The following is a 27,321-nucleotide window of genomic DNA, read 5'->3' as shown; positions in this document are numbered from 1 at the left end:
CCATGGAAGTTTGCCTCAACACTAGGCACCTTTAGGAAGGTAAAGTTGTTTCCCTAGAATACATGTTGAGATATTAGAAACACCCATTTGTTCTATGTTCCAACCCCTTTTCGTGACTCATTGTTCACATGTTCAGTGCTTAAAACAGCTTTAAGAACCAGAGAAGAGTTTCAAGTGTACGTGAGAGAGTATAGACACTGGTGATCCATCTACCCAATTTTATTGATAACAAGGGCACTGTAACTGCTATCAAAGAGAATGGAGCCCAGGGGCCCCTGCAGCAAGATCCTTCAGCGTTCAGCCAGGGATGGAAGGGCAACAGGTCCCTTTCTCATACAGGCATACTACCACATCAGCAAGACCTCCCAAAAAAGCTGTGCTTCTTTAGCTTGGCATTTGGCACTTAAGGAAAAGGGACCAATGAAGGCAGCAGGAGGAGGACAAACCCAGATTCAGGATACCCACTCAGCCAACTGTTTTAGTTCTTCATCTTCATCCTCTTTGGGAGCTTTGAGGACAAGGGCACCCAGAAAAAGAAAGGAGAAATGTTAAAGCCTCAGTAACTTCTAGCTATGCCCTACTGTGAACCCTGGAGCCTACTGAAGTGTCTCCCCCCAGCAAAGAACCTAAAGGTGTGTAGTCCTGCTTGCCGCTGTTACTCATTCCCACAGCACCTTAATGCAAATTAGAAAAAGCTTCCTTTTGTTCCCAGCATTTGCATCCCTAAAGCAGGGTACACAGCTTGCCGTACTCCACTGAGTGGAGCACAGGTTGGATTCTGGATTTCATCCACACTCCCTTTTAGTCGGATGCTATTACACAGTCAACAACCTGCATATGTGGCAGGATGGATGGGGAACAATTTTGCCCCATATCTCCCCACATCATCAAGTCTTCCAGACAACAAACAGTCCTGTTTACCTGGCCCTGCAGGCAGATGTGTAGAAGGTACACTAGGCAATTTGACTGGGGGTTCTTCCTCCTCATTGCCCACATTTAACAACTCCTGGGCCAATTTCTCCTGCTCTAGTTCCTCTAGCTCTTCCAATAATTCATCCTGGATATGGGATGACAAAAAAGTTACAGACCAAGAAAAGAAATTTCAACTTTCAAACAGATCACTTTTGAAATTCCTTCTCTTGGGCATTCATTCTGGCCAATCTCATAGCTTCTCTAATAGTCCCTGACCCCTCACCCCCAGTTACCTCATCCACTTCATCTCCAAAGCCCACAGGCCGAGAAATGGCATCTGAGATCTCCTGGGCCAGTTCCTGTTGTTCTGTGATATCAGCCATCAATTCATCTACCTTGTCAATGTCCCTGAGAACAAGATGTACAGTGAAGATGTACCCCTACCCCGAATTCCTTATATCACATAAATGAAACCCTTCTGTCTTATGGCCTCATACTAATAAATTGATGGCAGGAAAAAGGTAGAATCAAGTCTGGGCCAAAGAACAGCAAAAAGCCACAATGGAAAGCACAGGCTGTGCTAATGATCTTTAAAAATTAAAGAAATCATCTTTTCTCCCTAGAATGGCCCAGCAACAGGATCTTTCTTGAAGGAATCAAGGAGGCAGACAAGTCTTCTTATCACAAGAAGTTTACACAAGTTCATATTCTGAAAGGCTTTAAAGTTGAAAGTGTTAAGTTGTGGGTATAGCTCTGGTAAGAGTGCTTGCCTCGCATGTGGAAGGTCCTGAGTTCAATCCCCAGTGTTACCAAAACCAAAAAAACCTTGAAAGTATAATCCCAAACCATCCTTCCCAGTGTATAGGTACTCTCCTCCTCTGCCCCGTACCTACATGTCCTGGTAGGCTTTTTTCATGCCTTGGGCAGCAACCTCCATAGTACGAAGCACTTCTGCATTGGTGGTGGCATTCTCAATCGCCTCACGCTGAAACTCCAGGGTGGATAATGTTCCATCGGTTTGTGCCAGCTGCTGTTCCAATCTTTTCTTTCTCCGCAAAGCCTGCAGGGCAGCTGAACCAGCCCACATCCTGAACATCAGAGTCAGAAATACCTAATTCCCACCTGGGCCCTCCCCAGTGGCTCCTTTCCCTTATTACCTCTTTTGTTCTTGGTCCCATGCTTCTTGGCTGTTTGTAGCTCCTGCTGAATCTTCTGTTCCAGAAACTCCTGTTTTTTGATCAGTATCTTCTCAGTCTCCTTCAGTTTCTGTATTGCTTCTTCAGGGGTTGGCCCCTTTTCCTTCTTCCCTGAAGAGTCCAGTGCAACACAGACCCATGTTGTGTTAAAGAAAATTATTACCCACCAATTGTTGAGTGCACAGTATGTGTCAAGCACTTGACTCTTAATCTCTAAATGATTCTCTACAATGAGTATACTATCTTCACTTTAAAAATCTGAAAACAGGCACAAAGGTGTTATTTTTTATTTTTTTGTCTAAAATCACAAGAAGAAGTTTAGTAGGAATCCAAAATGTGGCACAATGACTTTGAAAGCCAATACTCTTTTTGTGGTTTGAAGTAATTTCCAGCTACCACCACCCCTTTTGGCGGTACTGGGGATTGAGCTCAGAATGCTGTACCACTGAGCTAGATCCCCAGCTCTTTTTATTTTTTATTTCAAGACAGGGTTTAAGTTGTCAAAGCTAGCCTGGAACTTACGATCTTCCTGCTTCGGCCTCTTGAGTAGCTAGGACTACAGGCCTACACCACTGCACTCAACTGACTCCAGTCACTTTTTTTTAAAAATACCTTTATTTATTTTTTATGTAGTGTTGAGGATTGAATCCAGTGCCTCACACATGCTAAGCAAGCGCTCTACCACTGAGCCTCAGCCCCAGCCCCTCCAGTCACTTTTAATAACCACTATTTTCATTTGCTGTCCTAGGAGATGCCAAAGATCCTAATTCCACAATATCAAACTAAATGAAGTACAAAAGGCTAGAGGGGAAAAAAAATTAGTTTCTCCCTTCATCTTCTATACAACATTCATTTTCCCAAATAGAAATCTAATACCTTTCCCTGGGCAAAATCCTTCCCTACTCTCCATTACCTACAGGACAAAATCCAAAACTTTCTAGGGAGACCGAAGGCCTTCCCTTTACTTTTCTCCCCTCTTCTAATCACATACACTGCGGCAGCCAAAACTTTTCCCCCATATATATCTCTCCTGCCTATGTTTTGTGATGCCTGTTACCACATCTGGAGTATCTCAGTACTCCACATGGCAAACTGCTAGCCTGGTGGGACACCGCCGACACCGACTTCTGTGCTTCCCTAGTCTTTTAGGAATGTCTATTATTGAGTTGCTATACTACACAAATGGCCTGTGTTCCCCTTGACATGAGCTTCCAGAAGGTAGTCTTTCACCTTAGGTCTCGATTGCCCAGCTAAGTAACCATCAGTATTTTGGAAAGGACTGGATAGAGGCTGCTGGAAATTAGTAACCCCCAGCCTGTGTGGTGGGAACCAGCTCAGTCGCCATGCTCTCCACTCACGTCCCCTCTCTGACCACAAGCTCAAGATTTAGGGATCCTGGAAGACAAGCGGGAGGGAGCAAGGCGCCCAGACTAGGCGGGGCCTATTGGCACCAGAGATGAGTCTGGCTTCAACTCGGGCCGGTGTCTTCGGTCCGCCGGACTCCTGAGGCTTTTCCCCGGCGGGGCGCCGCGGCCGCCCCCACCCCCCACTCCGACCAGGCGGCCCAATCTCACCCCTCCCGAAGAGTCTGCCGAGCCCACTCATTGCGTCCTCGCCTCTCCCGCCTCCGCCCCTCGGCGTGCCCTGCACTTCCGCCTCGCTCCTGGCAAGTAGGCCGGCCTTGGCCAATCCCTCCTTAAGGCGCCGGGGCGACATCATCAACAGGCGCAAAGAAGACCACTGCTGTCATGTGACCAGGGCCACCATCCCCAGGTTGACGCGCTCCTCTTAAAGCGGCCGCTTCACTTTCTACTAAAACTGGTTTTGTTCCGTGGAAGGGAACGTACAGCATAATAGAACCCACCATTGGGGTAGTGGGAAAATTCTTCAGGCCCTCTCAGTAAATGGCGTGGGGATGGGTTCCAGAATGAAGGGGTCACAACCTTTGGGCTGCCACAATCTATATGGCAGAACCTGTCTCACACTCCACTCTGGGCACCTCAGGACGACAACCAGCCCCAGTTCACACACTAGAAAAATAAAAACAACCCACACATAGATACACTTTAATAAATTGCAAATGCACCTGAAAAAAATGCCTTCTCCGTTTCCTTTCCATTTTAGGCTTCAAATGAGGCTCATACACAGGGCTGGACCTCAGTGCTCAGCTTGAGAATTAGTGAATGTTTCTAACCCTTGGGCTAGGGTTTGAAGACTCATTCCATTCTGAATATGAATGCAGAGAACACCTATAAGGAAAATAAGTCACATTTCATCAGCTTTTTTAGGCCTTTCCATTATTACTCACCTTTTGTGGGTGTCACCTGTCATGCAGACCATCCACCCTGCACATAACTACCTAATACCCTCTTAGGAACACTTTCTTCTCATTCCCCAAATGGCTCTCCTCATTGCTCATACCCAGTTTACCAACATCTACAATATTTCGCTTCTCATCATCGAAGAATATCATCTGGGCGAAAGAAACCCCAGTCTTCTGCTGCAACCTGTGCAAGAAAGAGCAGGGGTAACCAAGCTGGAATCTTGGCCTCTCTGGTACGCTCCCTGCTGGCTCCTACCCTTATCTCCGCCTACCTCTCAAAGTGTGTGACTTTGCTGCCCGGATAAATTTCCCGATGAGCAAAATATCTAACAAGGTCAAAGAGCTCCAGTAGTTGGTTCGCCCCTTCTATCTCACCTGTCCTGTAGAAAGGTATAATAGATGGGATAGGAGAGTGAAAGGCCAAGTCTTGAAGAACTGCAAGCAAAGTTAAATATAACCAGGGGGAAACCACTTTGCTGTTTTTCCAGGAAGGCTAGGCTTCCTCTGCCCTCATTCAACTCCACAGACTTCTGTTTGACCATAGCTGGCGGTTAGCCCACGTTTAGTAACCAAAATGCACAGGAGGATGTACAACAAGAAAAAATATGCACATAATCTGAAATTTGCACCCCCTAAATTTTAGTACTCAAGCGGTTATGTGAAATGTTTCCCCATGCATGAATCCTTCAGCATTTACAGGGATTGTTATCACTCCCTCGTCTTACCGGGAAGCCGCAGCGACGGGCACCCCAAGGTCCTGTAACCGTTCTAGGACCTTAGGCACCTCCGGGTACAACCGAACGTTCTGGCCCCGACTATCCCGGACAGTTCCATCACTAGAGAGGATGAGAAAACACTCAGCTCCGGCGGCGTCGCAACTCGCCTAGTCCTCCGATACCCTGCCTCACCTGCTCTTGTGAAATGGGGGGTCTACGTGCGTGTCGACCCAGAAAGGCCACAGCGTGTAATCTACGAGAGGAAGAGCGAGGGAGGTTCAGCCTTGGGGTGCGCAAGAAGTCGGCTTGCCGCTGGCGAGGGAAAAGGAGCATGCCCTACGAAATTATTCCTGCCCGTTCCTCACCCAGATCAAAGACTGCGAGCTTCGGGAGCCGTGCCATGCCTCGGTCCCGGAGGATGCGTGCCAAGTTGGCGTTTTCTCCCCTGCCGGAAAACCCGCAATGCTGCAGAGGCCAAAGAAGCTGCCGGGGTGCCACAGAGAAAAGAGACTAGAGCGTCGCTGCGCTCCCGCAGCCAGTATGGCGATCGCGCAAGAGCGCCTTCTGCCGCGGCACGGTAAAAGCCCTGCAGCCCCTCACCAAAGTGACCGGAGATATAGGGGTGGATCCCTCTAAGGCACTGGCCACAGGCATCTTCCCCTTAACTTCTTCACTCCAACCAGTTTTCACTAGAGAAGCCAAGGAAGGGAAATCCTTTCTTCTAAAAACACCAGCCTTTTTACCTTACCGAGACTGAATATCCCATCCCAGCTTATCACTCTTTCTCTACATCAGCCTATTGATAGTTTCTAACTCAGAGTCTTTGGCTGTCGCAGAGCTCCTTGATTCGTTCCACCTTTAGAGAGCAAGTAGTCAGAGACTGTTTGAAGATAGAATCATGGAAATGGGAAGAACAATAACTATACAGATATCGGACTAAGTTCATAAGCACACTCAAAGACACAGGCAAGGAGAAGGGTGTAGCGTCTGTAGCCACGTACAGTGGTGCACGCCTAGAGTTCTAGCTATTCAGGTGGCTGAAGCAAGAGGCTCATCTAAAACATAAATAAATAAAAAGAATGTAAGGTCTGTAAAGCCCTTCAGGGTTTCTTCAACCAGGTACAAATGTAGAGTCAGAGCCACAGTGTGAGAAAACCTTTTCTCCTGGCTTCTACCATTCACTTCAGTAGTATGTTAACAGATGTGCAACAACCAGGTTGTGGAAAGGAACTAACATGCCAGTCCCTATAATTATTCCTATCAGGGCGAATTTCCACCAACACAAAGTCACTTACATGGAGTTGGAAATAGGTGGCAAGAAGTGGCTCTCATGAACCAGCCTCAACAGCATACACCTGAGTGGGCTTTCCTAGAGTGTGATAAACCCTCTAAGGGCACCAGCTCTTCATGGTACTGCTCCTTAAACCTAGTGTAAACGGTTATCATTGGGTCTGTTTTTATTTCAGTCACATTTGTGCAACAGAAAAGATTACAGGAGGCCAGGAAATTTTATTGACAACTAAGGACACAGCCATAAGAGAGGGAAGCACACAGGACTGCAAATTAAAACCCAATAGCCAGCAGGGGCCCTTTGGGCCAGGAACATTGCATCCTGGGGTCCTCATATTCTCCCACCACACACAAGACTGGGCATCCAGGGGAGGGGGGAGTGACTCTGGTGTCCCAGAGAGTGACAGGATACATGATGCCTCATTATGAGCAACGGCATAAGGAGGTGAACTGGAAGGAAGGTCCGTCACTGCCTGAGACTATCTCCTCCTCTCAGAGCCAACACCAGGTGGAGAACTGAACCACCTAGAATCTTGTAATCAGCTGCTGTCTTCTCATCATTCCTACAGAGGGGCAAAAGAGGCATTAGAAATACCATCTGGAATAGGTGTTCTCTCTCTCTTTTTTTGGGGGGGGGTCATGCTGGGGATCAAACCCAAGGCTTCAAGCATGATAAACTAGTGTTATATCCTTAAGCTGCTAAGTTACTCCTCTATATCCAAAGCCCAAAAAGTTTATTTGTTTATTGATACTGGGGATTGAACCCTGGGGCCAATGAGCTACATCCTCAGTCTAAGACAAGATCTTAGGGTCTCATTAAATTGCTGATGCTGGTCTCAAATTTACGATCCTCCTGCCTCAGCCTCCTGAGTTGTTAGTATTACAGGCTGAGCCAGTATGCCCAGCTAGAACAAGTTTTCTTAATCTGGGTTTCATGGTTCTCTCAGGGAAGTCTGTGAACTTGGATGAGAAAAAATTCAACCTTTATTTTTACTAACCTCTATTTCTTTTAATTTTGAAAACAGGAAAAAAAAGGATAAAAACTCATAGTAGCATTGGCAATGTAAGTAACTTGTTAACAATAGAAATTAGATATGTCCATATCATATTACAATGTTTGCAGGTATCTTGAAAATATTTCAAAATTACAGCAGTTATTAGACCCACTACTAGATCTTTATTACTAAAGAAGCACATGTTATTATACCACATTTGTTTTCATAATTTGATAACTGTAGTTCAATATAATTAGTTTCTAATTCCACATATTTTATTCTATACTAAAAAAATTTCTCTGTCCTGAGAAGTACTCTATAAGCTTTATCAAACTGCCAAAGGGTTCAAGGCACCAAAAAAATAATAAAAAAAAGAAGGGCTGGGATTGTAGCTCAGTGGTAGAGTGCTTGCCTAGCATGTGTGAGGCCTGGGTTCGATCCTCAGCACCACATAAAGATAAAAAAATAAAATAAAATAAAGGTTAAAGGTACCATATCCATCTACAACTACCAAAAAAAAAAAAAAAAAAAAAGAGAGAGAGAGAGAGAGAGAGGAGCAAGAAAGAGGCAGGCCTGACCCATCTCAAGCACTTGACCCCACTTCCTTTTCACATAACATCACTTTACCCTAACTCTCCCTCCAAACTCACATCTGTTTGCCACTATAGATGAGCCGCTGCTGTTGTGGGGGAATTCCCTCTTTCTCTTCGACACGCTCCTTGATTCGCTCCACCTTTAGAGAGCAAGTAGTCAGATGCTGCTTGAGGAAAGAACCGTGGAAATGGGAAGAACAAGAACTATACAGATAGCATGACAGCAAATGGACTAAGTTCATAAGCACACTCAAATAAAGACACAGGCAAGGAGAAGGGTGTTGGGCATACATCACCTTGTCTGTGGGTTCAATATCAATCTCAATTTCCTTTCCAGTCAGCGTCTGAAAGGCAAATGTTATTATAAGTCCTATAATCCAAAATATAATTTATCTTCTAGGTAAAACAGACTGTCCTATTCTCTGTTGACTTCTAAGAGATGGACATTCTCAGCAAGGTTGCTTTGGAGAATCAGAAGGCTTTGATCATAACTGTATTATCAAATAGTTTTAGGCTGTGGATGACTTCCGTAGGGCAAGATTCTGTGAACCATTAGATCCTCCTGTTTCCACAAGCCATCTCCCTCTGTCCCCTCCACAATCCAAATCAGTAAGAATATTGTTTTGTTTTTTATTGGATGATACAAGAATGAGAGGTATTCTAAGTATTTCTTCAAGTCAGAAAGACTGCTCCAGAATAAATATCAACATTAGAAATCACCTTTCAGATAATTCAAAGACTTCTCTAGGATACCAGAAAGTCCTTTATTTCTCTCTCTCTCTTTTGGTATGTGTGTGGTACTGGAAATTTAAACCAGGGGGCAACTACCACTGAGTCACATCTCCTACCCTTTTTAATTTTAAAATTAAATTTAATTTTTTGATGCTGGGAATTGAATCCAAGGGTGCATTACCACTAAGTTACATCCCCAGCCTTTTTATCTTTATTTTGAGACAGGGTCTGGATAAGTTGCCGAGGCTGGTCTCAAACCTGACCCTCCTTACTCAGCCTCCCGAGTTGCAAGAATCACATCTATGTATGTGTCATCAATCTGGCTACGTAAAGACTCTTCAATTAATTACATTTCTAGGTTACCAACTTGGAGGAAAAATTTGGGCATGTATCCAGAGGCACATGTAAGGTTTATTGCAGTGACATTTGTGAAAGCATATCACTAGAAACAGCCTAGTAAAACCTGTTATAAGAAAACTGTCAGAGAAAGGAAAAGTACAGGGGATTGAAATGGAGCAAATCATGTTATATGCATTTATCAATGTGTCAAAATAAACCCCACTATTATGTATAAATGATTTGCACTAATAAAAAACACAAAAAAATTAAACAATGTTACAGCTATACAATTATACATTATATAATAAGGAAAGATACAAATGATGTATAATTCTATTTTATTAAAGATTTTTTTAAATTTATTTTTTAGTTTTAGGGGGACATATACCTTTTATTTTTATGTGTTGCTAAGGATTGAACTCAGTGCCTAATTCATGCTAGGTGAGCACTACACTGCTGAGCCACAACCCCAACCCCATAAATGATGTATAATTTCTTTAAAGAATGTATAATTACATAACATTTTCTTTATACAGACACATGCATATGCACAAAAAAAAGAATTAGAAATATACACACCCCTCTTAATTGTGATTATTTTTCAAAAAGGGCGGTGATTTGAGAGAAGGCTTTATCAAGGGTAACTCTCCCTTTATCTCTGTTTAAATTTTTTATAAAATTATATTCCTTTATCACATAAATAACTAGTTAAAATTGTGGGGGTGGGGTACGGGGGGGTGGGGAGAACCCAGGGACACTCTACCACTAAGCTATATCCCCAGCCCCTTTTATTTATTGATTTATTGATTTATTTATTTTTGGGTAACAGGGATTGAAGCCAGAGGCACTCTCCCACTGAGCCACATCACCAGACCTTTAAACGTTTTATTTTGAGACATGATCTTGCCAAGTTGTTTAGGGCCTCAGTAAGATGCTGAGGCTGGCCTCAAACTGGCAATCCTCTTAATTCAAACTCCTAAGTCACTGGGATTCTAGGCATGCAGCACCACACCCAGCTGTGATCCAGGCTTCTTAAAGTGAAGATTTTACAGCCAAGAAACAATTAAGACACAAAAAAAGAACAAACCCGCACACAAAGAAGTGCCATATTGAATATTACTGTCCAAATACAAGAGACTATGACAAAATGCTATGGTGAGTGAAAATTAACGATCAATGTAACCTGAATGAGGTAACATGCCCACAAGAATAGCTAAGAAATGAGATCAGTAGAAATTGGCAAGGGTTCAGAGAAAGTGAAATGTTCAGATACTGCAGGTGGGAAGGCAAAACAGTGCAACCCTTTGGAGAACTGTTTGGCAGTTTCTTTTCAAAGTTATATATACCTACCACATGGCTGAGTAATTCTATTCCTAGGTATTTATCCAAAGGAAATGAAAACATTTATCCACAAAAAGACTTGTATAACAATGTTTACAGAAGTCTTATTCATAATAGCCAGAAACTGGAAACAACCCATATGCCTATCAACAGAAGAATGGATAAACAACTATGATATAATTATCTAATGGAATACTATTCAGTAAAAAAAAGGAACAAACTGTAGATACACATTACAATAGATATAATGCTGAAAGAATCTAGACACAACAATTATATATTGGCCAGGCATGGTGACATATGCCCGTAATCCCAGCTACGTGGGAGGTTGGCAGGACTGAGTTTCAGCCTGGCCTAGGGAATATAGTAACCCTGTCTCCAATAAGAAAAAAAAAAAAATTATCTATCTGTACTGTATCATTCTATTATATGAAGTTCTAAAACAAGCAAAACTAAACTACAGAACTTTCTGGGGTGGGGGAAAGGGATGAAAATATTTTAAAGCTTGTAGTTACATGGGTTTATATTACTGTTAAAAATTCGCTGAACTGAACCCTTAAAAACTGTACATTTTATTTATCTTTTTTTTGGGGGGGGGGTACCAGGGATTGAATTCAGGGGCACTCAACCACTAAGCACCATCCCCAGCCCTTTTTGTATTTTATTTAGAGACAGGGTCTCACCAAGTTACTTAGCACTTCACTATTGCTGAGGCTGGTTTTAAATTCATGATTCTCCTTGTCTCAGCTTCCCGAGCCACTGGGATTACAAGTGTGTGCCACCATGCCCGGCTGAATATAATTTTATTATATTAAGACAACATGGGGGGCTGGGGATGTGGCTCAAGTGGTAGCGCGCTCGCCTGGTATGCGTGTGGCTCGGGTTCGATCCTCAGCACCACATACCAACAAAGATGTTGTGTCCGCCGAGAACTAAAAAAATAAATATATTAAAAAAAATTCTCTCTCTCTCTCTCCTCTCTCACTCTCTTTAAAAAAAAAAAAAGACAACATGGATGAGAAATGAATGAGAAAACAAGATTAGTAAACACAGCTATCAGAGGAAACCAATGCCAGATGTGTGGTTAGGGAACAATATGATCAAAAGAAGCTTAAAGAAGACCTCTGTACACTATGGTTTGGTACACCATGTCTTGGTTTAGACTATACACTTTAAAGAAGGAATGGAAGTAAGAAAATAGAACTTTCACAGAGAAAACAAGGATTTAAGGCTTTGGGGTTTTTTTTGTTGGTGTTTTTTTTTTTTTGTACTGGGGATTGAACCCAGGGATGCTCTATAACTGAGCTACATCCCCATCCCTTTTTAAAATTTTATTTTGATACAGGAACTCTTTAAGTTGCTGAGGCTGGCCTCAATCTTTCAATCCTTCTGCTTCTGCCTCCTAAGTAGCTGAGATTATAGGTGTGCATCACAACACCCAGCTAAGGATATATGTTAATGAACCCCAGACCTGCAGGAAAGTAATGTGATGGGAAAAAAAATAATGCATAAATTGGTTTCATATGAAAAATGAAGTACTATAGAAGAGAAATGATTCTAAAGAATTGTGTTCCAGATACGTGATAAATCAAGGGCATTAACATATGAAATGGGTCCTAGAGAAGATGACTTATGACAGAAGATGATGTGCTTAAATTAGGATCACGGAGATTAGGTTATAAGATTTAAATCAGGAAGGATTTAATTGTAAAGGATTACAGAAAGATATGGATGAAGTCAGTTACACAGTTACTGACTTCAGTTACACAGAAACAACAATTGAAAGGTGGATAATTCACAAAGGAACCCCCACAAAAGCTATCATTTACATAGTAATTAATATTGAACAAACTGCTCTCATGTGTTTAATATATAAAGAATGAAGTAAACAAAAAAGAGATGGAGGACAGAGATCTGATAGGAAACAGAAGGCAAAGTGTGGCAGGGAAGGAGACTGGAAATTTTAAATGACTGTAAAAATGGATTTAAAAAAAGGTAAAATCTACAACCTTGATAACCAAAGTATAGTCTTCAGATAAACAGCAATCATCATTTCCTGCTAGAAGACTCTCATACTCCATCCTAGTCCCACAGAATCATAATCAGCATTTCAGCAAGACTCCCCAGCTATTCTAATACACTTTGAAGTTTGAGAAATCCATTTGGAACATAGTAGTTTTTAAACTGTAGGTCTTAACCCACCAGTGGGTAATAAAACAAACTTAGAACTAAAAATATTAGAAGGTATCACACATAGAAAGTTGTGTTTAATATTAAAACTTCTTAGTGTGGGTTGACATTAAAAAAAATGAAAAAACATTTAACAAAAGAAACACATATGAATAGTAACACATGCGTGTAATATATATATTTAAAAAAAGAAAACAAGCTTCACAAAACAATACCCTTACCCAGCAGTATACCTTGATCTTTTCTTTTTTTAATGGTGCTTGCAATTCACAGAGTTGATTTTACAACTCTTTTTTAGGTTTCAAAAAGTCTGAAAAACAATGATTTTCAACATGCTCTCTGGCAAGAGATAATTTGGAAGGACTAGAAAAGAAGCTTAAGAATGGCTATGACGGGGGCTGGGGCTCAGCGGTAGAGCGCTGGCCTAACACATACAAGGCCCTGGGTTCGATTCTCAGCACCACATAAAAATAAATAAAATAAAGGTATTGTGTCCATCTACAACTAAAAAAATTAAAAAAAAAAGAATGGCCTATGACAAATAAGGACAGAATTACTAAGCTATAAAAAGGCAAACTAGTGTTGGACTGTGTCGATTGCAGGGTTTTTTTTTTCCCCCCTCTGGCTAAAAGTACAAAAGAGAAAATAAGAGGAGTTAAAAATTGGTGAAGAACTATCACAGGAGATGAGAGATGAAAATAAGGAAGACAGCTAGTACCAAGAACTAACAAACCGTAACTACTTGCCTCAGTCAAGAAAGCGATGCACAGCTCAGAAAAGCAAAAGACGACTGAATCCCAGCTCCTCAAGAATGGCTTACACACATCTCGGCAACCACCAGCAAAGGCTTATAGTCTATAGCCTTTGGGAGACCTCCAGTTTTCCCAAGCTAATGTTTCAGTACTGTGCTTGGAGATAGCCTACATTAGGGGCTGCGAGCAGCAGATAACCTGGGCATGAAGAATGAAGGGCAGAGCTTTTCTCAAGAATCCGGGGATAGGGGTGGCAAGCTGCTGCTAGACTTTCTCTAGACAGAGCGGGTTCGAATGAAGCGAGACCCTAGGGTCGTCAGGCGGGGCCAGCCTCCAGCTCTCAAAGCCCACCGGGGTCCCCCTATTTCCCATGACCCCTCGCGCTGAGCCCCGAGGCTGTCAGCACTCTCCAGGATAAGGCGTGGTTTTCCTTCCCCGCTTTTCCCGTAAGGCGCAGCGGCCAGCCCAATACCACTGAGTCTTGGCAAGCGTGGAAGTGCTCCCACCTTCACTTTAATTAGCATCTTCTTCCCAGATTGTGGCTGCAAACAGATAAATTGCTGCTTCTCCCGCTGCGGTCGCCGCCGACGCTTCCTAACACTCCGCTTGTGGGAGTCACTTCTGCTTCCGGGTCACCCTCTGGCCACACCCCCCCGTTTCTACAGGGTTTCCGAAAAGCTCACGACTGCTCCCGCGCTTCGTTTAAGTTGCGTTGTAAATAAAATAACGCAGCCGGATTAAGTGTAGCAGAAATGACGCTTTCCTAATTCTGAGAATCCTTAAGGAGTCAGGGCTAGCGGAAAGCTGGGGCAAAACGAACTACTTCTCCCATCATGCCAGAAAGCCGCTCTGCTCGTTGCACCCTGGAAGTTGTAGTTTCCTGCCGCTCAGATCCAACGGCAACTTCAGTGTGTGAACTCAGTTACCCAGAAGGCCTCGCAAGGCCGCTCCCGAAGGTGGAATTCCTCGATTAGTTGTTTTACCGGCAATTAGCGGAACCTGTTGGCGTGACCCCACGAGGCTCAGCGGGGCTGCACGAGTCTAGTAGCTAAGCTAGGGGAGTTTCGGTCAACTGACACAGAGGCAACAGGAAGTGAGTACCCCCATGCCGGAAGTTGATTGAAACCTTCCCATTTCTTTTCCCTAAACCTGACTCCTCATTGCAGGGGTGGGCAGGGAAAGTAGCTGGGTAAAGTGAACACTTCGGTTCACCAACCCAATTCTACCCAACAATCTGTACTTGAGATGGAAGCATCGAGGCCAGGACGAGTGCCGGCGATCTGCTTCAGGGCCCAAACCTTGCCTTATAACCCGACCTTCCACGATTTAAGCCAGGAGAGATGCACCCTGTCCCAGCCACATCAGGACATTAAGGCCCAAGGGAATATTGATTCAGATTCCTCCTGACTTCCTACCCTCCAATACTCAGATTCCAGACCCCGCCATGCCTCATATCGACAATGACGTGAAACTAGACTTCAAGGATGTTCTTTTGAGGCCAAAACGCAGCACCCTAAAGTCTCGAAGTGAGGTAAGCCAGCTTTAGTATTTCCTCTTTTTTAACCCTAAGCTCCTGGACAGAAGCAGGAGCAAGAAAACTGCCTGGTCCTTGTCCTAATGTGTTTTCCGGATGAATAAAATACTGTTTTCTGTTCACATCTGCAGGTGGATCTCACAAGATCCTTTTCATTTCGGAATTCAAAGCAGATGTACAATGGCGTCCCGATCATTGCTGCTAATATGGATACTGTAGGCACCTTTGAAATGGCCAAGGTTCTTTGTAAGGTAGGTGTCTAGTTGCCTCAATGGCTATAGAAGCATTTGCATCCCTCTCCCCATTCTCAGTTACCTCTGGCAAATAGCAGTTAGGATGCTCTATTTACTGTTTTCTCCAGTACTAAGGCCCCATTATCTAAGCCGGGCGTGGTGGCGCATGCCTGTATTCCCAGTGGCTTGTGAGGCTGAGACAGGAGAATCTCGAGTTCAAAGCCAGCCTCAGCAACTGCGAGGCGCTAAGCAACTCAGTGAGACCCTGTCTTTAAATAAAATACAAAATAGGGCTGGGGATGTGGCTCAGTGGTGAGTACCCTTGAGTTCAATCTCCGGTACCAAAAATAAATAAATAAGGGCTATCTGAACTAGTGAAATTCAGAGTTAAATTCTGCCCTCCTTTTTTTTTTTTTTTCCCCTGTACCAGCAATTGAACTCAGAGACACATTGTCACCGAGCTACATCCCCAGCTCTTTTTGTTTTTCATTTTGAGAAACTAACTTGTCTCACTAAGTTGCTTAGGACCTTGCTAAGTTACTGAAGCTGGCCTCAAATTTGTAATCCTCCTGTCTCAGCCACTCCAGTTTCTGGGATTACAGGTGGACACCCCTGCACTGGGAAATTTTGCCCCATTTTTCTGATAAATGAACAGAACTTTTTTTCCTTATCTTTATACACCTTACCAACTTTTCCCACCACCCAGGTTACCTGTTTCAATCACAGGCATCTCTTCAAACACACCATTTTTCATAACACATTATTCATATTCACTGGTTTAGTCTAGAAACTAAATACAGGTTGAACATTCAAAAATTCTTAAATAGAATATTCTAGGGAGAAGCAGCTTATTACTTTTATGTCTTCTTTTCTCCTTTTTTTTTTTTTTTTTTCTTATAAGTCCTAGGTTCCTGGGAATTTCTGGGATATTCCCCAAATGGAGTGGTTTTTTTTTTCTTAAATGCAGGTTGTTCACTTTGAAAATGGAAGACACTGCTCCTGTCAGTAGTATTACCTGCCTCTGTACTTGTTAGCTGAGAAGGTTACCTGGACACTTTGAGAATACAAGCACTCTACTGGTCAATCCACGTAACCATAGTTGATGGATTTTGTTGCTGATTGTGGTTCTGTTAGCCTTAAAGAATCCATCTTCCTGTTTCAAATTGCTGTCTCTGTGGAATGTCTGTTTTTATTTCTCCTGAGATTGATAGTTATGCAGTTTATTATTTTTGTTGCTTTTCTAACTTATCTGCTTAGGAATCCTGCTATTACCCATAGTCTGCTTTCCCTGACCAGTAGACTTGGGGAATGGTAAATCTGACTGGAGATTTAACCAGCATGCTGTAATACATGAACCTTGTTGGAGAATGTCTTAATACTTTATATTGAGACTGGCTTTTCAGTATTGCTGATGAGTACTAAAGTCAGATTTTAGAGACAGAGCTAAGTTTCCTAATAATTATGAAAAGGTCGGATGCAAGCAAACATATTTTCCTAGATTATGTTATATATTAGATGTATTCATGCCACACTAGGCCACTGCATCTCCAAGGCATGTTGACCTCCTAGAGCAACTTAATCAACATATTAACAGTGTTGCTGAGAAGGTAGAATTTAATACCAGATTTTAGCTAGATGATATTGATGATCATCTCTAAGTATAGCACTTTCTGCTGCTAGCTGATACATGACTTCCTTGCATTTCTGGTGCATTGCAACATTTGTGCTGTCTCATGTCTGTTTGCATGTTTGCACTTTTAAAGCACAAACACTGTGTACAGTGGTTTTTGTTTTGTTTTGTTTTGTTTCTCTCAGTATCTGGGATTGAACCCAAGGGTCATGCTGTATCATTGAAATACATTTAAAATTTTTTTTGAGACAGGGTTTCACCAAGTTGCCCAGGCTGACCTTGCACTTGTGATCCTACTGAGTCAGTCTCCCAAGTAGCTGGATTACAGGCATGAGCCTGGCCACGGTGGCTTTTGAATGGCTTTCTCAAAGTACTGGGACATTGTCATTTGTTGAGCAAGAGAATATAAACCTGATAAGTCATTGTCTTACAACTTGGTTGACTGAAATAACTTTTCTTGTCTATGTCCCCATCAAAGAATACTTATCCTTATTCCTGAAGAAATAAAGGATGGTATGGCCCCTTAACAGCTCCACTAAGCTTAAGGCTTTACTTTTTGTGGGCATCTGTACTCACTGAATTACTGCTGGCAAGTGAATCAGAAGATACTAAAGACAGATTTAGTACTAGAGTACTTAGGAGGAGGGACTACGTAAGCGCAGACAATCACTGGCTTCATCTAGCCTCTTCATGCTTCCTACATATCTGCTACTTGTCCCCTTTCACCAAGAGCTTGTCTTTCTCACCTTTTAGGTCAAAAGCAATGTATATGCTAGTTGGTGAAATCCAGATGATTCAGTACTTTAGTAGGAATAATTAAATACTAGTTTCATGTTGAAAAAGCCCTACTGGAATTTGTAGGGATAATAATGGTCGAACTCAAATCCCAGCTCAGCCAAGAACTTGTTTTCCTTCCAAACTCCAATTGTTTTTTTTCTCTCAGAAGAGTATAAAGATCTATTTTTAGAGAAAAAGATCCTGATAATGTTTTCTCCTTTCTGAATGCTTCTCTTCCCAGTTCTCCCTCTTCACTGCTGTCCATAAACATTACAGTCTTCATCAGTGGCAAGAGTTTGCTGGCCAGAATCCTGATTGTCTTCAGGTAACACTGGGCCCCTTTTGCCCCCTTCCTTGTCCGTTTTTCAGGGAACCATTTTTTGGCTGCCAGGAACCAACCCTCACCCTTTACCCCTTTGGTCACTAGATCATCTCTGATAATATAATGTCACAGGCTAGTCTAATGCTTCTCACGTCAGTGACTGTGTTTCTTCTACAGTATCTGGCTGCCAGTTCAGGGACAGGCTCTTCTGACTTTGAGCAACTGGAACAGATCCTGGAAGCTATTCCCCAGGTGAAATATATATGCCTAGATGTGGCAAATGGCTACTCTGAACACTTTGTTGAATTTGTAAAGGATGTACGGAAGCGCTTCCCTCAACACACCATCATGGTATGTTTTTATTATCCTGTAGTTGTTACCTTCCTCTCTTTTTCTTAACACTTCATTTTGTTACATCAATTCATTTTTCTGTTACATTATGCTATTTCTAGTCCACATAACATTACTGGGTGATTGATTATACCATGATTCCAAGTCTAAAATGTTTATTAGCAGTGCAATATCTCCAATCCTTGATTTAGTTTTTGTAAATCCAGTGTCCTTGATATCACTCACAAAACCATGATGGAACATGTATGCATTGTACATTACTCTGGTACATATACATCTGCCCATTGAAATGGACAATCACATAAAAGGTATCACATGAAATAATGTTTAATTTTTTTACAAGCTTGTGGAGGGGATGACAAGAACCCATTTCTTTCATAGCATTGAAGGTCTCTGACGACCATCAAAAGCAAATACAGTGGGGAGGAGTATTTAGCCTACATTACCATGTCTTCCCCTTTCCCTAAAACCAGAGAGGTTCTATGACAGAACAGGGTATGTTGGAGATAAATCTACTCTTAAGTCAGATCTGAGTTTGATCTAGTAATTTCTTTTGCTTCACTGAAAACTTCTTCATGCCATCTCACTTCTCCCCTGTGGGTCATACCACCTTGCTGCCTGAGATAGTAAAGTGCATCCTGGACCCTGGCTTTACCCTCATTTCAACAGTGACACCAGTTTCCACCATTGCTCCCTATCTAGCTAGCTTAGTATAGAGAGCAGGGTCCTTTGAAGTAGCTAGTGTAGAAACCCTCAGAGGTCCCAACATAGGGAACCTAGGTATCCTTTCTTTGTATTAGTCTCTCATAATATGAAGTCATAGTCCAGGCATGCCATCTAAGAGCAAATAAGCTTGTGTCCATTTCTGACCATAAGGATGTTCTTATTTTGACTGCTCTGTCCCAGGCAGGGAATGTGGTCACAGGAGAGATGGTGGAAGAGTTGATCCTCTCTGGGGCTGACATCATCAAAGTGGGAATTGGGCCAGGTAAGCTATTTCATTGAGGCCAATTCACAGAGTGAATTCACTCTCACCTTCAGTGGCAAATTCACAGAGTGAATTCACTCTCACCTTTAGCATGTTCTTCCTAGGCTCTGTGTGTACAACCCGGAAGAAAACTGGAGTGGGGTATCCACAGCTCAGTGCAGTGATGGAGTGTGCAGATGCTGCTCATGGCCTCAAAGGCCACATCATTTCAGTAAGGCCCAAAGTCTTAGGGTATGAGGCTGCCAACAGGTTTTCTGCAGTATGGAGGCTCTAGTAGATATGGGTCAGGACTCTTTGAGTGCATGTCAGTTTTGAAGTGGACTGTTGGGACATTACTGAGAGCGCTTGGAAAATCCATGCTGTCTCTTCACTGTACTCTTTATTTTGCAGGATGGAGGTTGCAGCTGCCCTGGGGATGTGGCCAAAGCTTTTGGTAAGGAGTTAGGGAGGGCACAGAAGAAGGATCCTGTAGAAGAGGATATATTACCTCTCAGGATCTAGGGTCAGGGTAGGAGAGACTTGGGAAGCCATTCAGATTCTCTCATAATATGAAGTAGTGACCCTGAAGCCTGTGGTATCGCCTGGGGTAAGCCAGCAGGGGAAATCCTGAGACTAATTTAGATGCTCCAAGTGTGAGCCAGGGCCATCTGTAAATTCCTGAGCCACTGACTCTGAAGAATGGGACTGTAAGCCTGCATTTTCAGTTTTTCTTCACATTAAAATGAGACTATTATTCTTGGGACACGTGATGTTTTACTCAGATGGGAGCAACAAAACAAAACAAAAAAAAAATGAGAAGACAATTAAAGCAGAAGTTGGGCAGGGAATCTCAACAGAGGCTATTTTTAAAATCTTGAGGAAATCAGGCCCAGAGGAATAAACTAGGTCAAAGCAGGCCTTTGTGGATATGGGTCAAAGAGAAAAACAGTGCTGGGAAGATGCTGGAGACATTGTCAGGACTGAGAATTTGGCATGAGTTGCTTTTGAAGGGGGGCCATGTGGGCATCTTGGCCAGAGGAATATCTTTCCTACCTCTTTGATTTTGGCAGGGGCAGGGGCTGACTTTGTGATGCTCGGTGGCATGCTGGCTGGGCACAGTGAGTCAGGTGGTGAGCTCATCGAGAGGGATGGCAAGAAGTACAAACTCTTCTATGGAATGAGTTCTGAAATGGCCATGAAGAAGTATGCTGGTGGCGTGGCAGAGTACAGGTATGTGTGGAGGACCAGAAGCTGAGGGTTCTTGGAGAATGTGACTGCATAGTATGGTGGCAGAGCTCATGGCTGCTGGAAAATGGATGATATAATTCTTAGGAGGAAAAATGGTGACATGGTGTTAAATGTTAGAGACAGAAGAGTAATTGAGTTTAAGGAATCTAGAATAAGAAGGTAATAACTTTTTTTTCTTATTTCAAGGGCCTCAGAGGGAAAGACAGTAGAAGTCCCCTTTAAAGGGGATGTGGAGCATACCATTCGTGACATCCTAGGAGGGATCCGATCTACATGCACCTATGTGGGAGCAGCTAAGCTAAAGGAGTTGAGCCGGAGAACTACTTTCATCCGAGTCACCCAGCAGGTGAATCCAATCTTCAGTGATGCACACTAGACCTGAGCATTTCTGCCCGCTCAAGGCACCAATACTTCGCAACAGGGTCTCCCAAATGGGTTTCTCACCCATTCTAACTACTGTGGCAGTGCATTTAACAGTTCCCATTGTCTTCCTCCTGAGAGCTCCTGTAATAATGCTATACTTCTCTGTTTGTACACACAAGATGCCCAGAGCACTTACTGGGGAGGAAGTGAGGAAGAATACAGTCTGAAAATGAAGTAAGATAATTGAATAGGTATCTGGGGACCCAGCATCCTGAAGATGAAAAGATACTGATTAAATCATAAATGTTCTATATGGCCTTGGTCTGGATGGGGCAGGCTTTTGGAATTATGTCTTATTAATCAGCTTCATTAAATGAGATCTTTAAATATCTAAAAAGCTCAGAAGTTTTTATATATTTGAGATAACTCAATAAAAAGAGGTCTCACTATATAAAAGAGATGCTAAGGCTTTCTGCACAAGGCTGACATTTGGGTGTTGCTCCAAAGAAAGAAGGTAGTGATTAGCATTGACCCAGTGGTATTAAAGACAGTATTATTCCCACAAAGTGTTTCCATTCTAGCACCACCACTCCCAGGTGAATCGGCAGCATGAGAGTTTATAAAATATATTCCAGCATTAGGCATATATTTTCAGAACAATAAAAAGACATTTCTCTTCCAGGCTCTCAACTTCTGGGCACATCTGAATAACACTTTCTAAGGGAAGTAAAAGGGTAGGGATTCTTCCAACTCTAGAAACCTGGTTCTATGTCTAAAAAATGACATCCACTGACCTACAGAAGTCCTTCCTCACATCAAGACAGTATTGTAACGAATCTAAAGTTTAATCATCAAGCATCACAAAGTTTTTAGTAATGTAGTCAGACAATCCAAATCTGGTTTCCACTTCATTCCCATAAAACTGCCTGAAGACCGAGGAGGAAGAGGGCATTCCAGTGCTATCACAAGGGTCTAGAGCTGCCTAGGTGGTCACAGGAAGCAGTGGGCACCATATTGGGGCCAGAAGTGGGGAGATATTCACAGAAGGTAGGAATCAGAGTGTCAAACTTTGTCTTCTGATAGTTTTCCAGAGACTCCTACAGAGAAGGGAGCAGGAGATCCTATTGTCGAAAAACCATCCCCTAAATCCTCCGTATTCTGAAGCATGTGGATTTTTCAGGCTTGTTCTGCCCATCCTTTTCCCTAGCTTTCTGCTCCTTCCTACTCACCTTTCCTTCTCTCTGACTATTTTCTTCCTCATCAGAGTCCAAAACCAAGTCTCCTATGGTAATGACAGAGCTGCACAGAGATGGGGAACACACTGGAAGAAGGAAACCAGAATCAAAATACTCCTTCTAGGTGAACAAAGTTTCTGAAAAGTATCTAAGAAAACAGACTGTCTAAGCAAAACCTGACTCAGTTTACCTACCTGGATTCTTGGCCCTAGGAGGTGATAATGATAGTCTCAGTGGGTCAATATAGCAATCCAAGCAATTCCTGAGGTAGAAGCAAGCAAAGAACAGTGTGAAAGAAAAGCAAGTAAACAGTGTGGTCCTACTAGGAAGAAGCAAAGCTAACACTCACTCTTTTTGCTCTGAGGCAGATAAGTCAGCAGGGTTCTCCTTTAGAGCACTTTCCCCCAGGATCTGAAATGGACTCTTGGATTTCCCCATGATGGCTGTTCTTGTGCCCACAGCATCTGATGGGTCTACTGTATGAATTCCGTGCTCTTCCCTGCTGTCAGATTTAGATATGACCTGGGTTGGTGTGCCCAAATTTCTAAAGGGGAACAGCATGACCATTGGGCGCTCCTTATGGCCTTCCCTAGCAGATGTCCATTGGGACCGGGTTCTTCGCTGGCCCAGAGGAGCCAAATTGAAGTGGTGGCCTGCCAAACGTTCTGGGTGCTTCCTTGAAGCTGGTCCCTGAGGACCAGGCTTGGCTTTTGGCAGAGGACTATGGGGTGCTAGTGCCTGTTGCAGAGGAGGATTTTGTTCCATCTCTGTCAGGTTCACTGAATCAGAAACAGAGCACTCTGAAAGAGAAAATGAGGCTTCTTATAAAGAGAATAGATAACTGGGAATGGTGGCACATACCTGTAATTCCAGCAACCTAGAAGGCTGAGGCAGGAAGATCACCAGTTCAAGGCCAGCCTCAGCAACTTGATGAGGCCCTAAGTAACTTTGTGAAGCCCTGTCCCAAAATTTTAAAAAGGGCTGCAGACGTAGCTCAGTGGTTAAGCACCCCTGGGTTCACTACCAGTACCAGAAAAAAATGAATAATAGATAGTAACAGATTAATTTGCTCAGGTTCCTTATGCTTCAGGCCCACCTAACTTCAAGTTGACTGACTCAAAATATGTCATACTAAACACCACATCCACAAATAGCTAGTTATCCCAGGTGGTACTAATACCTGGAAGTGGCCACCCCATGTCCACTCCATATTGGCTCAAGGCAACAGAAGAGGTGACAGAAACTCCAGGCTGCATCCAACTCAGCACATCCTGAAGCTGTGGGCAGGAAAAGAGGCATAAAAAGCAGTCCTTGATACAATAATCCCACCCCACACTCTGTCCTTAAGTGTTTTGCTCCAACAAAACCTGCTGTGTCTGCACTGAAGGCAGTGCTTTTTCCAGCTGACACATGTATTCAAAAAACAGCTTTTCCATGGCATCCAGAAAGGGTTCCCCATACTCTTGTTTAAGTTCCTACAGTGGAGAAAGACAGGCAGGTCAGAAAAGGATTACAGAAAATAGGAACAACCACCTAACAGCCTCCAAACTACCCAGTCTCACCTGCAGCTTTGAAGCCAAATCTACAGGGTCCTCTGACAGCTGCTTCACCTGCTGGCAAAAAGTCTCCTGTGCCTCCAAAATCTTCCTCAGATCCTGCTTTGTCTGATAGGAAAGGCAGAGAAGTTGAGGGCAACAGGGGCAACTTTTAAGTGCAACTGGGGTTAGGGCTTGTTTGCAAGATTTACTCACAGCTTTAGGGTCCCGCACTACAAGTCCAGATTCTGGGAAGTGGTGATTCAGGGCATTCAGGACCTCGGGCCAAGGCCGGCCCTGAAGGATCAGTTCCACCACCACCTGCACGATACTAAGCTCAGAATACCCACTCGGGGCAAACCACTCTTTTCCAACTGGTATCTCCCCTGTCCCCCAACCTTTGGCCCTCTCAGGTCTTCCGTTCCGCCCCAATACCTTGGCCTTTAGGCCCATACAAAGGCGTTCATGGTGCCGGTAGCGAACCAAGCCTGGAGCAGCAGCGCGCAGGGATCCCAAAAATTCTAGTACTCTCGGAAAGTGCTCCACACTGCGTCGGCGCACTACTTGCCAGCTGGCTGCCGCTGCGAAGCGCAAAGTAGCGGGGCCGGCCCCCGGAGGCGTGGCCATGGCCCCGTCTCCGCCCCAGGGCTGTTCCTTCAGGCTTCTTCCACCTTGGAGAGACTTCCCGGCCCCTCCTGGAGGCGGGTTTCCGGGGGCCCTCTGATTCGGCTCTTTCGTGGTGCGCCGGATACGCTGCGATCTGACTCAATTCTCTTCTATAGGTCGCCAGAATTCTGGGGGCTTCTCCTAGCTCAGGATGGAGCCTGAATGGAGGAGCAGGGCGTCTCCAATGGTACCAGGATCACTCAGCTTTTAGCGCCACCGCTATCTGGAACCCGAAGGTACCTCACTTCCGGCTCTGAGACTAGTTTCTCTTGACCCGGAAAAGGATGGTAAAAGGGAACCAATGGTCTGCCAGACAGGGAAGTGTGACGTCGCGTCATAAGGCCGCGCCCCCGCAGGTCCGGCCTCTCTCAGGCTCCGCCTCCCGGCTGCTAGTGCTTTAGTTGGCTGCTGAGACATCTGTGACCGCTCCTCGCCCCTCCGGGCCTTCCCAGTTCCCGCTTCTTTTCGCAGAACCTACTGGAAAGTCATGTCACTTCCGAGGCCCGACTTTCTAATTCGGAGATCATGCAATCTTCTCTGTCCATTATTTTCGTTTGTTGAAATGACAAGTGCTTAATTCTCAGTCCTCAACTAGCACCTGCGAAACCTTCCCAAGAGACATGCTGCTTCCAGTAAGAATTTAGCCAAACAGAAGAGGGCGCTCGCCTTTAAGAAGTAAAATATGAACTGGGCACAGTGGCGGACGTCTGTAATCCTGGGACACCAGGAGGCTGAGGCAGAAGAATCACAAATTTGAGGCCAGCCTCAGCAATTTAGTGAGACCCTGTCTCAAAATAAAAGATAAAAGGTATAGGAATAGTGTATTAGTTGTTAAGCACCCCTGGTTCAATCCGTGGTACCGGAAAAAAATACGAGCCGTGATTGGTTGCACCTGTAATTCTAGCTACTCTGGAGGCCAAGGCTGGAGGATCACAAATTCGAGGCCAGAGAGCATGGGCAACTCAATTAGCAAGACCTTGTCTTAAAAGGGCTGCGTGTAGAGCAGTGGTAGAGTGCTCCTGGGTTCAGATTGTTAACTGGTCTTCTCTGCATGGTGGGGTTATATGCAATATTTTGTGCTTTTCTGTTTCTTCTGTATCTAGTTATAAAATTTTAAAATAATTTCCTTTCAGATTTTTGTTGAGTACTTAACTTGAGTCAGTCCCTTATTGAATTGACTATTTTCTTGGGTACAGGAAATTCTAGTCATCTCCCATTTTTACTTCACTTATTCCTTCTCTACCATTCCTTTATGTAGACTTGAATTTCTGACCTACATAATTTTCATTCTAATGCATTTCTTCTAACATATCTTGCAAGACAGGTCTAATGGTAATACATTTCCTCAACTTTTTTTTTTTGGAAAGTATTTATTTCCTTTTAAAGAATAATTTTTTGGATACAGAACTCAAGATTTGGTGAGTTTTGAAATTTTTCTTCAACAATGCAAATGTTTCACTCCTTTTCTGCTTTCATGGTTTCTGAATGGAAGGCCAATGTAATTCTTATCCTTACTCTTCTGTAGATAAGTTTCCCCAGCCTATTCCCATCCCTTACTCTCTTTCTTGCCTCTTTTTTTTTTTTGTCTTTGAGTTTCTGCAATGTGGATATGATATGCCTATATGATGGTAGTGATTCTGTTTTTTGTTTGTTTGTTTGACATTTATCCTGGATGCTGTTCTGTGAGCCTCCTGAATCTATTTTTGGTATCATTAATTTTGGGAAATTCTCAGCCATATTGTTTCAAACTTTTTTTTTCTGTTTTTCTCTGCTATTCTCATTAGCCACACTTTTTGTGATTATCCCACAATGCATGGATATTCTGTTCTTCTTAAATTATTTTCCTTCTGCATTTCAGCTTTGGAAATTCTTCAGGCTGACTCTTTCCTCAGCTGTGTCCACGCTATTAAAAAGCCCATCAAAGGCATTTTTAATTTCTATTACAATTTTTTTTTATTTCTAGCATTTCCTTTTCATTCTTTTTAAAAAAATTTATAGTTGGGCATAATACCTTTATTTGTTTATTTTTATGTGGTGCTGAAGATCGAACCCAGCACCTCACATGTGCTAGGCAAGTGCTCTACCACTTAGCCATAATCCCAGCCCCTCCTTTTGGTTCTTTTTAGAATTTCCCGTGCTCTGTTTACATTACCCTTCTGTTCTTGCATGTTGTCCACTTTTTCCATTAGAGCCATGGCATATTGACTATAGTTTAAATTCTCGGTCTGATAATTCCAGTATCTCTTCTATATCTGAGTCTGATTCTTATGTTTGCTATGTCTCTTCAAATGGGTGTTGTTGTTTATCTTTTAGTCTGCCATGTCATTTTGGTGGTGGTGTTGTTTTGTTTTTTTTGTGGAAAGTCAAGTGTTTTATGTTTATCTGCCTAGGGGTTAGGCTATGTTTATTGTTAGTTGTAGATGTTAGGAGCTAAAATTTCTTCCAGCATCCTTGTCATTGACTCCCCTGTTGTCTTTGGTAGTCCCAAGAGACTTCTTAAATAAGGTCCAAGATGTGCAGTTCTTTTGCATTCCCCTATTATTACACAGAGTTCTATTGGTGTTAAAGTATGGAGAGGGGAACATTCTAGAATCCTATAATTAGGTTTCAGTTTCTTAGAGCCTGTGCCTGGGGCTGTGACTTTCACAAATGCTTCTCAGTCCCTGACACCCCCCATTTCCTACTGCCCCAAACAGGTCAAAGAGGAGCACTAGAGCTGAAGTTGCATGTTTCCCTTCCTCATGTGAAATGCTAGGAGGCTAGAGCAGGGATTTCCCTTTTCCCAGATGAATTGGGCTCTCTTTATGTCCTAAGTTAGTAAGACTAAGTTTCTCTTGAGGACAAACCTTGTTAAAAATAGAATATTCTTAATGTACTTCAAAATGGCCACTTTTGGCCAGACATTCTAAATTGCTCTAATCCCAGCAATTTGAAAGGCTGAAGAAGGAGAATTGAAAGTTCAAGGACAGCTCTGCAATTTAGCAAGACCCTGTCTCAAAATTAAAATTAAAGTAATTTTTTTAAAGGCCACTTTCTTTCTCCCCCTGCCAGAAGTCCAATGAGCATTTTCTTTAATCTTTA

At 43.2% G+C, this 27,321-nt stretch overlaps 5 protein-coding genes across 7 annotated transcripts; 1 reads left to right on the top strand and 4 right to left on the bottom strand.

Moving 5' to 3' along the window:
• Nucleotides 1-204: 204 nt before the first annotated feature.
• Chmp4a (charged multivesicular body protein 4A) lies at nucleotides 205-4,150 on the bottom strand. The gene is made up of 6 exons (XM_005338723.5): nucleotides 3,683-4,150; nucleotides 2,070-2,219; nucleotides 1,806-1,983; nucleotides 1,206-1,320; nucleotides 922-1,057; nucleotides 205-508 (listed from the first exon to the last, which is right to left on the bottom strand). Exons 1-6 carry the CDS (start codon nucleotides 3,825-3,827, stop codon nucleotides 453-455), a joined length of 780 nt encoding a protein of 259 aa, XP_005338780.2. The 5' UTR covers nucleotides 3,828-4,150; the 3' UTR covers nucleotides 205-452.
• A 76-nt stretch (nucleotides 4,151-4,226) lies between these two features.
• On the bottom strand, nucleotides 4,227-6,495 carry Mdp1 (magnesium dependent phosphatase 1). 2 transcript variants are annotated; one of them, XM_078050322.1, is made up of 6 exons: nucleotides 5,513-6,495; nucleotides 5,340-5,400; nucleotides 5,157-5,267; nucleotides 4,704-4,811; nucleotides 4,475-4,615; nucleotides 4,227-4,357 (listed from the first exon to the last, which is right to left on the bottom strand). In XM_078050322.1, exons 1-6 carry the CDS (start codon nucleotides 5,547-5,549, stop codon nucleotides 4,285-4,287), a joined length of 531 nt encoding a protein of 176 aa, XP_077906448.1. In that variant the 5' UTR covers nucleotides 5,550-6,495; the 3' UTR covers nucleotides 4,227-4,284. The 2 variants fall into 2 exon arrangements, with proteins under 2 accessions (XP_077906448.1, XP_040130061.1); XM_040274127.2 differs by having other exon boundaries at nucleotides 4,530-4,615.
• Nucleotides 6,496-6,636: 141 nt separating this feature from the next.
• Nucleotides 6,637-14,042, bottom strand: Nedd8 (NEDD8 ubiquitin like modifier). Its single transcript, XM_005338721.5, has 4 exons — nucleotides 13,886-14,042; nucleotides 8,322-8,369; nucleotides 8,083-8,165; nucleotides 6,637-7,000 (listed from the first exon to the last, which is right to left on the bottom strand). Exons 1-4 carry the CDS (start codon nucleotides 13,901-13,903, stop codon nucleotides 6,904-6,906), a joined length of 246 nt encoding a protein of 81 aa, XP_005338778.1. The 5' UTR covers nucleotides 13,904-14,042; the 3' UTR covers nucleotides 6,637-6,903.
• Nucleotides 14,043-14,254: 212 nt separating this feature from the next.
• Nucleotides 14,255-21,201, top strand: Gmpr2 (guanosine monophosphate reductase 2). 2 transcript variants are annotated; one of them, XM_078050309.1, is made up of 10 exons: nucleotides 14,263-14,472; nucleotides 14,809-14,910; nucleotides 15,045-15,164; nucleotides 17,795-17,878; nucleotides 18,053-18,226; nucleotides 19,133-19,214; nucleotides 19,319-19,425; nucleotides 19,605-19,647; nucleotides 20,264-20,423; nucleotides 20,628-21,201. In XM_078050309.1, the coding sequence occupies exons 2-10, from the start codon at nucleotides 14,824-14,826 to the stop codon at nucleotides 20,815-20,817; spliced, it is 1,047 nt and encodes a 348-aa protein (XP_077906435.1). In that variant the 5' UTR covers nucleotides 14,263-14,472; nucleotides 14,809-14,823; the 3' UTR covers nucleotides 20,818-21,201. The 2 variants fall into 2 exon arrangements, with proteins under 2 accessions (XP_077906436.1, XP_077906435.1); XM_078050310.1 differs by lacking the exons at nucleotides 19,133-19,214; nucleotides 19,319-19,425 and having other exon boundaries at nucleotides 14,255-14,472.
• On the bottom strand, nucleotides 18,365-24,518 carry Tinf2 (TERF1 interacting nuclear factor 2). The gene is made up of 9 exons (XM_005338720.5): nucleotides 24,010-24,518; nucleotides 23,791-23,895; nucleotides 23,602-23,703; nucleotides 23,407-23,514; nucleotides 23,220-23,316; nucleotides 22,389-22,839; nucleotides 22,234-22,301; nucleotides 22,034-22,125; nucleotides 18,365-21,901 (listed from the first exon to the last, which is right to left on the bottom strand). The coding sequence occupies exons 1-9, from the start codon at nucleotides 24,199-24,201 to the stop codon at nucleotides 21,767-21,769; spliced, it is 1,350 nt and encodes a 449-aa protein (XP_005338777.1). The 5' UTR covers nucleotides 24,202-24,518; the 3' UTR covers nucleotides 18,365-21,766.
• Nucleotides 24,519-27,321: the final 2,803 nt, after the last annotated feature.

This window comes from Ictidomys tridecemlineatus, chromosome 5 (genome assembly GCF_052094955.1).
Source record: "Ictidomys tridecemlineatus isolate mIctTri1 chromosome 5, mIctTri1.hap1, whole genome shotgun sequence".
NCBI classification, from domain to species: domain Eukaryota; kingdom Metazoa; phylum Chordata; class Mammalia; order Rodentia; family Sciuridae; genus Ictidomys; species Ictidomys tridecemlineatus.
The sequence above is the reverse complement of the archived record's forward strand: the minus strand, read 5'-3'. Positions and strand labels throughout refer to the sequence as shown.